Source organism: Henckelia pumila, chromosome 3 (assembly GCF_033568475.1).
Source record: "Henckelia pumila isolate YLH828 chromosome 3, ASM3356847v2, whole genome shotgun sequence".
Classification (NCBI taxonomy): Eukaryota; Viridiplantae; Streptophyta; class Magnoliopsida; order Lamiales; family Gesneriaceae; genus Henckelia; species Henckelia pumila.
The window spans coordinates 63,744,411-63,758,088 of NC_133122.1; the positions used below are offsets into that span (position 1 = coordinate 63,744,411).

Sequence of the window (13,678 nt, forward strand, 5' to 3'; positions counted from 1 at the left end):
GCCTAGTTGATAGTTGTGTGGCTATCTGACTCATCTGTGTCTCTAATTTCTGTAACATTGCCTCTTGATTCTGTAGACGGGTCTCAGTACCCGCTACATATTTCATCATAATTTCTTCAAAAGAGGGCTTTTTCTCTGGTGGCTTTGATGTGTTAGCTGTAGGATCTGCAGCTTTCCAAGCGAAGTTTGGATGGTTTTTCCAGCCAGGATTGTACGTGTTGCTGTACGGATTGTACTGCTGTCTCCCTTGATTTCCCATAAAGTTCGCTGCATCAACTTCAAATACTTGTTGTTCGTCAGGTTGTTGAACTTGCACTTGATTGGCTGAAGATGTCTGCATAACTGCCATCTGATGGGTAAGTGCATCGATCTTGGCATTAAGTGATGTTAGTGCATCGACTTCAAGAACTCCAGCTTTCCTCTCTTTTTTAGCATCTGGCCATCCAATGTTACTCTCAGCCATATTTCCTATAATTTCCCATGCCTCTGCTGGTGTCTTTCTGAATAGGCTTCCGTTGGCAGCCGCATCTAACATGGATCGAACAGATTGATCAGCCCCATTGTAGAAAGTCTGAGTCTGCTGGCTTTGTGTGAGATTATGTTGAGGACACATCCTCAACATCTTTTTGAATCGAGTCCAAGCAGCATTTAACAATTCTGCTTCTTTCTGCCTGAATGATATGATATCAGAAAACAGCTTTGCCATCTTTGTGGGTGGAAAATATTTATTCAGAAAGGTTTGAACAAGTTGATCCCATGTAGAAATAGACCCAGCAGGCAGATCATCTAGCCATTCAGCCGCTTCTCCTTGTAGAGAGAATGGGAATAATCGCAGTCTCACTCCATCAGATGATACCCCATTCACCTTGAGCGTGTCGCAGATCGACAGAAACCGCTCCAGATGAGCGTAAGGGTCTTCTACAGATGAACCTCCGAATCTAGCTTGCAATTGTATTAGCTGAATCGTAGAGGGCTTCAGCTCGAAATTGTTCGCCTCAACAGCGGGACGAACTATGCTAGATCCATAACCTTCAGTTGGCGGACGGATAATATCCCATACAGTACGGTTGTCTGCCATCTCTACTTCAGATTCAGATTCTGATTCTAATTCAAGATTGAAAGATTTCTTAGCTTTTCTGATCCTGCTAAGTGTGCGCTCGATCTCCAAATCAAGTGGTAGTAATGTTCTTGATCGAGTCTTATGCATACACAACAGAAGGTACCTGAAGATCACCAAGAAATTAAAATCAGAATTTTAATAAAGAAAGTAATGTCTAATCTCAAGTGAAATAAAAATTTTGATATCAAAAACAGTCCCCGGCAACGGCGCCAAAAACTTGACCGGCTTTTTCGGTATGAATAAATTCTACTGGCAAGCGCACCAGGTCAAATTATAATAAAGTGGACTAATGTCCAGATGTCGAACCCACAGGGACTGTAAAAATATGATTACCAAAACCTATTTATCTCTACTTAATCTAGACTAATGAATAAAGACGATTTCAGATTTTAAACAAAAATAATAAAATTGCAATAATATCAAATTAATTAAAACGCAAATTAAACTGCAGCTGGAAATTTTGAATTACTTTTTATTTTGGAAAAGCTCGATCAAGGACACACGTAGGTACCAGACAATTCATGCAACAAGCAATCAATCTAAGATATCAGACTTAATCTTAATTCACGGGAATTTTCCTAATTTGTTTGAAGGACTATTTCTAGAACAGTCAAACCTATTCAAATCTTGATGAACTAATCTTTCGTAATTCTAATCAAAATTTAAATACATAATCACTGTGAAAATTCAGTTAAACCCTAAACCGCATAATGAAACCGAATTCTATTTCTAGTCAGTTTTACACTATGTTGAAAATCAAAGTGATAGAATTCGAATCTTCCTCTGTCGATTTGGAATCGATTAACAAGTAAACAAATAACTGGCCAAGAAATTTGTAAGACAAAGATAAATTTGATAATCAATAAAAATCAAATAAGTCTGAAGATCTCAAATAAATAAACCAAGTTTTTTACATAAACTGTCTGACCCAATCACGTGGCCTTGATCGAGAAAAGAAACTACTCACTAATTAACATGATTCAATACCAAGTTTTAAAAACATAAAGAAACAAAATACTAGAATAGCGGAAAAACTAAAGAACTTTTGTTTCCAAGCCGCCGCAAGCTTTTCTCCGTACTTCAAAAGATCCAAAAGTCCCTAATAAAAGCCTCCTAATTCTATATATATGACCCCTCCAACCAAATTCTTCAAAATAATTTTTATAATCAGAAACTAGGTTACGGACACGCGCGCGCGCGCCTAAACAGTCTCGCGCGCGCGCCACTTAATAAAACAGAGATTTTCAAACTTCTCGCGCGCGTGCGTGAGATGCCTCGCGCGCGCGCTCCTTCTCTAACATTCTCTGGAACTTTCTTCGGCGCGCGCGCGAGACATGAGCTCGCCCGCGCGCGCCTTTCCCTGGAACCCTCTGTCGCTTCCTTCGGCGCACGCGCGAGCCTCCTTCTCGCGCGCGCGCCGCATTGACGCACAGAAATCCCAATATTTCATTCAATTCCTACAAAATTAAACCAAGTGAGTCCAAATCAAACACATAACAAAATAAGATAATAAAACTAACAAAAAATCACTTAAATGCATGCAAACTAAACATGAAAAACTATAAACTAATGCATACTAAACAAACTTATCACTGTCCTAATTTATTTAGGTGGATTTGTCTTTGTAATTTCTTTGCTCGAGATAAGCAAGTATTGAGTTCTTGCTCAAATCCCGTCGGTTGTGCGGGCAGTTTCATTCTATAGTTATCATCTGGATTTAAGATTGTATTTGTACTCTCAAAAAAAATTAAGTAATTGTTTTTGCTATTTTTATGTATATAAATAAATATGTATTATTAAAAAAAAACCCCACCTCTTTCAATTAATATAAATTAACAGACAAACGAATTTATTAAATTGTTAATCCATGCCATCTGTATAAAAATTGAGACAAATCCTCTTTTCCACTTGGTTTTGACGCTCCAAACCATGGTACATTGTGCTCAAACAAGTCTCATTCACCCGGAGTACTGTCGAAAATTAAACACATTAAATACTCCCATATAAAATAAAAAAAAATGGATTCAAGAATCGTGTAATAGAGGTGAGGTTGGTGCCACGTAGATCAACCGAACATCAACTGACGAGATGAGATCTTAACTTGGTTACTACATCATTAAAACTTGTCACTTCTCTTGAAAACGTCACAAATACAATGTCATTAAAATCAATGAGACGTGAGCATAACTACTACGATTATTAAACACAAAAATTGTACTCAATTTGAGGCGTAATTTTAGCCCCGACTAATCTGGAGAATTTATTTATTGAAATTAAATACTATAGCGATTGGGATATTATTATAATTTATAATTACCCATTTGGCATTTTTTGTTCTCTCTATTTTTTCCGACTTTTGTCCAATTCAGATGATTAATAATCTTATTAATCTATGGTCAAACCACGTGAGTAAATCTCGCTAATTTTCAAACTTTACTCTTAAAATTATATTTTCCTAATATTTTCATTAATAAATTTCTTCTATCTGATATCTACTTATCTCTTTAAAAAACACACGCACACACACACAAAATAGTAAAGATGCAATTTTCATATCGATTATTGAATTTACATAGAGCATTTTTGGTACCTTTTTCTAACCTTTAAAGATATAATTATTTGGTACAACCATGCATATAATGGATAAAATAAATAGATTTTGCAACAATTATTGGGTAGTGTTTGCAAACTCTAAAAATAAGTGATTATGAATTTTGTTTAACAATTTTATAAAGCTACAATGTTGCATCATATTTGGTGCAACACTGTAGCTTTATGCTATCATTTTTCTTATTTTTTTTGTTCTAATTAATTATTTAATTATTTAAATAAATAAAATTAAAATTCTTAAAATAAATAATAAGTTTAAGTATTTAAATATATGTAATTAAAATTTGTAATTCATTAATATTTCTATACAGAAATTATTATTCTAGATATTATTTATATTTTAATTATTGTGTAGAATAAATTAGTTGTTGTGAATAAAATAATAGAGAATATTGCGAATTTTTTTTTTTTAGTGTGGAGTTTAGAGTTAATGGGTTGGAGATGAGTGTTGTATTTGGTGTGAGAATTACACTATTTTGAAGTTAGTGCTACACCAAGATAGCATAATGGGTTGAAGATGACCTTATATACCGACATTCATCGGAAATTATTTGGCTCAAGATATCCTCAATTCTCTATGACTCTATGATAGTGTTTGCGAGAAATTTTAGGAAGCAATTTTCAGTTTTTTCTTGAAAATTTTGAAATTTTGTGAAATTTTGTTTTCTCATTTTCTTTAATTTGGGAACGTGAGAATTTTTATGTTTTTTTATTGATTGATCTTGTAGTTCACGAATCACACTTGTCAACTTGATTCTTAGTGATAGTGATAATACGAGATCTTCATATCAAAACATTTAGGTGAATTGCAAATTTCCCCCATCCGTCAATTACTTAATGACTTTGACTAATAAGTGCGATATAAATTACAAAAATGGGTATAACCATATATTTTTTTAATCTACTTGGCAAAATTAATTATATGCCCGAAACTCAAATTTTGACACCGAGCTTCGGCTTTTCCGGCCATTTCCACCGTTTCTTTGAAAACAACTAATTAATCATTACATAAAATCAAGAAAATGCAATTAAGCTAGAATGATTTTTAAATATATCCAAGTAACAAAAAGTTCAGATATAAATTTAAACGAGTGATGATACAGGTATAACGAAAGTTCTACACCAAATCTCATAACACAAAATTCAATACAAGAATTTAATTTATCAAAATTTACTGTACATTAAATATAAAATATCGCAATAAAATAGCAAAATATCATTATATTATTGTTGTAAATATCGTTTTACACTATATTTGTTGTACCTTTAATATTAATCAATTTAAAACTTATCATATGTTAAAGTTCGATAAATTAATAATTCAAGAACATGCAAATCCCAGTGATCCCAGGTTTTATTGTGTATTAAATTCATATTTGATGTGATAATTAATTTCTTGAATTATTTAGTTCAATACACAGATAAAAGCAACTCAAAGAATTCATATTGAAATTAAATTAAAAAGTAAACCCATTATTGTTCATAACATTAATTGGTTAACGCCCAAAAATATTGAACAAAAAATTATTCCCGGCAGAGCCCACTTTTAATTACCCCATTGCAAGTTCGTTCCTCATTACGAATATATTCAAAATAGGATTGTGTCGATGCTACCTCATTGTTTAATGTGGCATCTAAGAGCATCCCCAAAAACCGGTCAAGTGGAGCGATCAAGCCCACTTGACCGGCCCACTTCATCACCAAGGGGCGAGGAAATTGCACGCGAAAGTTTCCGCGTGCAATGAAGTTTGTGGGCCCCGCGCGGAGCCTCTTCGCGCGGTGAAGCCCACAAATCATTAAAAAAAAAGTTTTTTTTTTAAATCAACGGCCAGATCTTTGGCCGTTGATAAATAAAAGGCCATATTTTTTTGGCCCTTTTAATTAAAAAAAAAAAGAGAAAAATTGATTGTCTTTTTTTAATTTGGCCGTGTAATCTTTTAAATTTATTGTCTTTTTTTAATTTTATTTCTTGTCTTTTGTTATTGCATGTAATTTTTATTTTGTGTGTTTTTATATTTCAAGTAAGTTTTAAATTTTAATTATGTGTATTTTAAATTTATTATATTTGTGTGCAATTTTATTATATTTAAAGAAAAATATTAAACATAATAAAAAAATAATATTTCAACATCACCACTACAACATCACCACACCATTGTAGGAACACACAATGAAGTTATCAACGCTGACATCATCATGCGGTCAAGTTATCAACTTGACCACACCAACTTCCTCACATCCTTGTACATGCTCTAATGACCCAAATTTAATGCAAGTGAGATGTTCAATGAACATCTCGCTTGTATAAAAAACAGATAATTGGATCTGATATGTGGATAGTACCCACATGCCAGCATCAACATTACCCCAAGATAGATGCAATTTCATTTACAAATCTAACTATTGGAATTCTGATCAAGACGATTTTAGAAAATGGGGAAGTAGGAGGGAATAATATCCCTTAAATTTTAGTTTTAAAAAACAATTATCTCGAGTGTATTTGAGCGTCTTCAAATGCACATTATAAATTCATTTTTTTAAAAAAATATTTGACCAAAATCATTTTGCTAGTAGTTTTTTTTTAAAAAAAAATTATAACACCAATTGCGTACGTTTCCAATTTGCCCATTTAATGTGCTTCAAGAATACACATGGCAGAGAAAAATAAAATCAATCTTAAGATTTGATTTCCTTTTCAACTTAAAGTTTATTGCTTTTAGCCCATTTCAATATTTGTTTCTATATAAAATTCAAAAGTAAAGTAAATCGTCTGAAGCGTACAAAACTGCGAGATTTGCTGTTGGCATGCAAATTTTAACAAAGTTTCTTTTCCTGGGTCATCTCTGCCCCATTTTCCAATTTATTTTTGTTGGGTTGTGAAAATGACTTTCAAGATTATTAATTAATTATTTCGTGTTATTGCCTTAATATCCGCCTATATTATAGTTTAAGAAATTAAATATAGGGTGGCTAAATCATAAATGTTTGACAAACCAAACATGCAGTCCATATTTTCTGCTGAGAGTCAATCTTAGCATAGTGATATGTGTGAATAAAGTTACAAATTCTGAAATAAAATTCTTTCTATAAAAAAAATTAATTATAAATTTGTGTTCGTCATTCACCTGGGATATTGGAAAAATAATATTGTGATATTTAATAAATTATTAATGTTAAAATAAAAATGACGTGTAAACAAATTAATGTTATATTCTTCATACCAAACATACTTATTTTTTTTTATTTCAGTGGTTGATTAATGTACAAAATTCCCGATTAAAATTTAAAACTAGTTGGAAGTGTGAATGGAAGAAATAAATTTTTAGTTGCATCAAATTTGTAAAACCCAAAAAAAGAAAAGAAAAAGAAAAGCCCTTAAATAACATATTTCAAATTCCTCTTTCAAATCCATGGAACAGTTGACGTTACGGTTTTGATACCGTCGGTGCCGTACAGGCATGCATATACACGTGTACATATACATGTATTAATAAAAATAATATATGATATATATTAGATTGGACTATTAATAAAATAATAATTAGGTTGGACTATGAAACCAAAATGCAATGTGACGACGCTAAGATTTCATGGGGTCTCTCTGAATTTTATAGAAAACGATTTAATTAATAATTAGTAATTTTTTTATATATGAATTAAACTATCTGGCTATCGTATGATTCGTATGCATGTTTTGTGCCGACCAGACTCAACAGCATTAGATTGTGATTAATTGATAAAAAATTATTATTATAAAACTCATTATCAAATCATCGATATCTTTTTTTTTATTTTTCTTGTTTCTTCTTTATTTTTATTATTATTCACGCATCAAGTATTATATATCTATATGCGTATGATCACCGTTAAAATTTACAACTTCTTATGAACTTATAAATACGAGCTTCTGAAGCTCAAGTGAGCATGATTCAGTCTCGGAATCTGATGACATTAAGGGAGTGTTTGCAATCACTAAAAAAAAGTGATTGTTAGCTTTTGATTTAAAAAATCATGTTTGTGTGTTTCTTAAACCTAAATTATTTGTTAGCTTATGCTTAACATAATTAAAATCCAAAAGCTAGTCATGTGATGATTATGATTCTTCAAAAGTAATTCTAATAAGAAAATCATTGTTAAAATTACTCTAATCACTTATTTATCAAACACTACCCAACTTGGTTCCTTCGACCTTAGCCCACGGGTAATGCCCTAAACCATTAAAATTGTGACACGTGTTTAATGGTTTCCCTTGTATTGTTTTAATTATTTTTTTTAACCAGTCATCATTTCAACCATGGTTAAGGTAGGAAATGGTAAATAGTCAAACCCACGTCTTATTTTTCACTTTTCATTGTTCATCCCCGTCTTCACCCCTCCCTTCCCATTTCCATTTTCACCACTCCATTCAATAATTGCTCCTGCTTGCTCTTGCTCTCGCTCTCGCCACCGCCTTTCTGCTTCATTCCCTGAAGCAGCCCCTGTGGATGTCCTTCACCGACCACTAATTTACCATCTATGGTTAGTTAAACTTTAGATTTGAAAGACTTTATGTAGATTTTAGATCTAAAACCTTTAAGTACTCCATTTTTTCTTTACAAAAGACAACCCTTGACTTCATTTCACCATTTATTTTTTCTACTTCATTTTTAATAATCCTTTTGGACGACTGTTGCAGGCGTCGCCATTGTTGCCGGTACCAGTCGCTCTCGCCTCACCTGTCACCGCCACTGCAGATTATGCCCATATTAAATTAAATTTGTCATTCAATATTGTCTTTTATTTCATATATTATTTTGTTAGGTGATATTTATATGCTCATTATAATTAACTAAGGTGTTTATTTCTTAATTAATAATTTCAAGCTTAATCGATACTTTAAAAACAAACACTAATGATAATTTTTTTGGTGAAAAAAGATAATTAATTAATCTCACTTCTTTTTTTTTTCCCAACCACTCATGCAGAAACGGCGACGATGAAAATGTTGATGATGCAAATCCAAAAAGAATAGGTCAAATTTTTTGTTCCTAAAATTAGGATAAGGATCAAGACAAAATATTTAACGATAAATAATAAATATTTTCGTTATTTATGGGTATAACAAGTTAAATAAATAATAAATAATTTCGTTATTTATTGGATAACAATATATTATCATTGTTTTCAATTAATATTAGTTGCAATATAACACTTCATTTCAATTGAATTGAACCAGATGTATGGTATGTAAAAAAAACAAAATGTCTAAAAGCAATGAAATTATGAAATTTGACTTTGAACCAATTATTTATGAATTACTGGTTAATCAATTATACAAATAAAATAATCTTAATTGTTTCACTGCTTGTTTTGTATTTCATATTATCTTCTTGTTTTTTTTTTTTGTTGTTTTTTTTTTAAGAAACTAGTTCATATTTTGGGAACTATATTAATTGGTTTCATAAAGGAAAAACAACATTATTTCCAAGACACAGAAATCCAAATATTTTAAACCATTGTTTTAAGTTTTACCACTACAATCGTAAATACAAATTCGAAACAATGTAATAATCCCAAAAAAATATTATGATGTATCAACATTTGAAGAAAACAACTAAGCAGAGTAACTCTTAAATGCAATAAGTTTATTTCAAGTCGTGCTTTTGATGTTCCAATACTAGTATCGACCTTGTTATCAATGACTTCTTAAACTTTGAATTGATGTGGTGTGAGCAAGTGACCCAATGTGGTGTATTCAACCAAAAGCTCCACACCAAATTTAAAATTGGATGTCAGTACCTAATCATCCACACCGACCAATAAATTAGTAAAATATCCAATTAAAGTGGTCAAGTGAAATAATTTGTTCAATAAAGAACCATTTCAACCTGATGATGCAACACGTGCATGCCACCAACAAATTGCTTTGAGATATCATGAACCAAAAATACATTGAAGAATCTGGCTCTTTAATTTTTATCAAAATTCCCCTGACAAAACGTACAAAAAATAATTAGAAAATCACTTATAAATAATTATAATTCATACGATAAAATATTTTATACCTGTGATGAACGAGGATCCTCAAATGGATGCGAGAATAAATTCATTTGACCACCCAAATAGAAGTTTGGGTTACTTCATTGTGTCTAAAATACAAAATAGAACTTATGATATCAAATAATATATATAATATATTATATAATAACACTTAAATTTTTTATACTAAAACATGAATCAAATTGCATTCACCAATTGATATGGCATTTGCCACTGTGGTTGATTCACGTGAAATTGAGATGCAATTGACGGAAGTTGAGAAGGATAATTAGCGGTAAATTGCGGAGATGGAACGACAAGACATTGCAATGGTTGGTCGTTGTTTGCCTTTTGGGAATTCATGTCCTGAGCAGTATGTGATTTTTTTCCTCTTCTTATGGAACCTTTGGTAGCTACATTTTATAAAGTAACAAAAAAAAAATGCATTATTTACTAAACAAATTAACAAAGCTATAATGAATTACAATAAAAATTATGCATTCTACTTAAGTGAAACAACTTACTTGATTTTTCACATTTTCCCTTTCCTTTTCTTTTTTTGCTCTTGTCATCCCAATGACGTACAATGTGAGCATTCGTAATTCCTCTGGACTTGATAAGAGTAGGATCAAGTATGAGCATTTTATCCAACTGATCATTCTCTTCATGAAGTACATTGTTTCATACATTTGAATCAGCCAACCGTAAATCCTCAAACAAACCATCTATTTCTTTCTTTGCAGTATCAATAATTTCAATCAACTTATTTCTTGTATCTGCATGAGCTTTACATCGCATGCTAAGAACATGAGTTGACCTCATTATTTGGTTGACAAACACTATCTCAGATTCATGGCCACTTTCACTTTCACTATATATAACCTCATCAAAAATTTTATTTCTTGAATTTTTCATCCACCGCTTCTTCAAATATGATTCGGGAATAACATTCACATTCATAAAGTCAAATACTTTCAAAGCATGCTTGCATAATATGCCTATTGACTCAAATTTGTGACAACTACATCGTAGTTCATGAGTTTCTTTATTGAACACCACAGTTCTAACCCTTGTATTTTCACCATGAGATTTTACTTCAAACTCAAGAAAATAACTGCTAAGATCCGAAGGAAATTTAATCAATGTTGTATTCAGAGAATTGATGAGTTCCATTTCAAATAACTTGAATATGGTTAGAGTATAAACATTAGCAGCACAATTCAATAATGGATGATTTTTCAACATCGTTGCAGCTTTTCCATGAAGACAACGAGTATCTTCAACCTTTTCATTTTCACGCCATTTCTTTTGGATTTTTTCATAATTAAGCACAAATTTATACAATGAAATGGCACTGTTACCTAATTTCTTCAAGATTGCATTTGTGACCTCACTTCTTGAAGTTGCCAAAAGACTCGCACTAAACTTGTGATTACTAAACGCAGTAGCCCATTTGTATCTCAAAGTGTACATTTTATTCAACCACTTGTGATCAGTGAGATTATATTCATCAATCATAATTCTCCATTTAGCTTCGAAATCTTCTTCAGATTCACAATGGCTCATGCAATTATGCCACATTCGTTTAAAATTTGAATCGTCGTTCAAACTTCCTAAGTGAGAAGGAGCATTCTGGTTTATGTGCCATTGACATAACCGATGGTGTGCACTTGAAAATATCTTTTCTATCGCATTCATCATTGCTTGACACTGATCTGTAAAAATTGTTTGAGGTTGTTTCTCATTCATAGAATCAAGAAATGTCTTAAACAACCATTCAAATGAGCTCTCAGTTTCATCCGACATGAATGCTAACCCAAACATCACATTTTGCTTGTGATGATTTATTCCAACAAAAGGAGCACATATCAAATTATACCTGTTGGTTCGATAAGTTGTGTCCACTGAAAGAACATCACCAAAATACTCATAATCAACCTGACATCTATAGTCTCTGAAGAAAAAATTCATGATCCTATCATCATCATCCAATTGAACATTCCAATAAAAATAAGACTCCGAGTTCGACTTATCTATAAAATAACGAAGCAATGCAGAAGCATCCCCGTTCTCAACTTTTGTATGCTTTCCGATACGAACAATGTGATCATATGCATCTTTTCGAATGAATCTTAAATTTTGTGGTCCATGTGCTTCATTTTCCATATAAGAGACTGCATTAGCAACATATATCACCGCTTTTACCATTGCTTCTAAAGTAGATTTTTGAGCATATGAAATACTACGCGATGATCTCAACAAATGTCTTTGATCAGTAGCAACCATTTCATGGTTATGTTCCATCACAAAATTACCAACCTTCCATTCTCCCCCATGTTGCCGCGTGATTCTAAGTTTTGCTTTACACTTAGTCCTGGTAATCGGCTTTAGGTAGACAGGTATTCTTTCACTGGAACATTTTTCATCTTTACCACCCTCACAAGAACATTCGAAGTCTTTAGCTTGGAGTTCACTTGTTCTAGAAAAATAACGTTGATCCCCCTTTTTAACATTAAAACCTTTAGCATGCGCATAGTTACAATATAATAAATACGCATCTTCAACACTCCTGACAACTTGGCCAATAACTAATCTGCTCTCCAATTGCTCTATGATAGAGTTTGCAGATGGTACCTGAATATGTTCGGTAATCAAAGATCCAGAAACTCCATTTTGATCTTCATGCATATTCGCAACATCAACTTCTTCAGTGATGCCTCCCACCAAATCTACAAATACAAAAAGAATTTCACATTAAAATAATAATTTTAATCGTAAAAATAAAAATCAGAAAATTACAAACCTGGTGGAGTATCACTTATATTGTTGATTGCTGAGAAGATATGATCACAATGTTTCATTTGTGAATAATAATAACCTACATAATAAAAAAATACTCAATAAGGACGGTAACTAAATTTTAGACATTATATTATATAATTTTTTTTTTTAAAAAAAGCGCAACAAATCAATTAATGCATAAACATGGGCACATACAGTGAAGAATTTGAAATTCTAAAAAACATTATTCATTTCTAAATTCGAAACCTCTTTTCATTCCAACAAAAAATAGTGAAGAATAAAAAATAAATATAAATAATTAACAATGAAAACGAAAATTGAATTTCAATTTCAATTCAATCATAATTTTATTTCAAACTATATGCATCCTATAGATACCAGTGGAATCATAAATTAATTTTTTCTAAATAACATTCTTCTCAAATTGATGATGCTGAAATCAAACAAATATGTAGTCTTTCTGGATTATTTTAGAGGGAAGACTGGGAATACCCAATTCCTTTCATAACTCAAATTTTGAATAACAAAATGCTTCGATTACCTTTTCTTTATTTGTTTGTATATATTCTAATTAAATCGCTAAATAAATAATTAAATACTCTTTTTGGGACGGAACCTCACCGGAATTGGTCGACGGAGAGGGGGCGAGCGACAGAGGCGGCAGTGTTGGAGGCGATTACTTTAATTGCGATGGGGAAAACTGTGCTGTAATAAAGCGGTAAAAGTAAAAATAGATTGATAAAATTTTAAAAACTTAACTAGGATAGATGACTGGTTAAAAAAATAATTAAAATAATTATACAAACCATTAAACACGTTTCACAATTTTAATGGTTTAGGGCATTACCCGTGGGCTAGGTTTGAAAGAACCACCCAACTTTGATTTTTAGATTTTCACATTTGTTTCCAAACACTACCAAATTTTGATTTTTTTTAAATTTTTTTATAATTTATAAATTAATCACTTCTACAAAAGCACAATCTATTGCAAACACTCCCTACGTACGTTTTTCTTAACTTATATAATTGACATCAAGGAAAGGACGTTAGACCCACGACTTGATTATTTCTTATCATTGTTATCGATTTCATCGAGAAAAGGTCGACTGACTTGAATCCATGCATGCA

The 13,678-nt window shown here is 31.8% G+C and overlaps 1 protein-coding gene across 1 annotated transcript; it reads right to left on the minus strand.

Moving 5' to 3' along the window:
* Positions 1-8,097: 8,097 nt before the first annotated feature.
* Positions 8,098-12,609, minus strand: LOC140888886 (protein FAR1-RELATED SEQUENCE 5-like). The gene is made up of 4 exons (XM_073296591.1): positions 12,552-12,609; positions 10,471-12,477; positions 10,273-10,410; positions 8,098-8,243 (listed from the first exon to the last, which is right to left on the minus strand). The coding sequence occupies exons 1-4, from the start codon at positions 12,607-12,609 to the stop codon at positions 8,098-8,100; spliced, it is 2,349 nt and encodes a 782-aa protein (XP_073152692.1).
* Between the last annotated feature and the right edge of the window lie 1,069 nt (positions 12,610-13,678).

Bases quoted from the DNA above. Each gene is read 5' to 3' on its own strand.
- LOC140888886 (XM_073296591.1), bottom strand. From the start codon at position 12,609: ATGAAACATTGTGATCATATCTTCTCAGCAATCAACAATATAAGTGAT. The intron at 12,478-12,551 runs GTTTGTAATTTT...TTGTATTTGTAG, and splicing joins TATAAGTGATACTCCACCAG to ATTTGGTGGGAGGCATCACT. The intron at 8,244-10,272 runs GTAAGTTGTTTC...AACTAACCATAG, and splicing joins GGGAAAATGTGAAAAATCAA to ATGGTAAATTAGTGGTCGGT.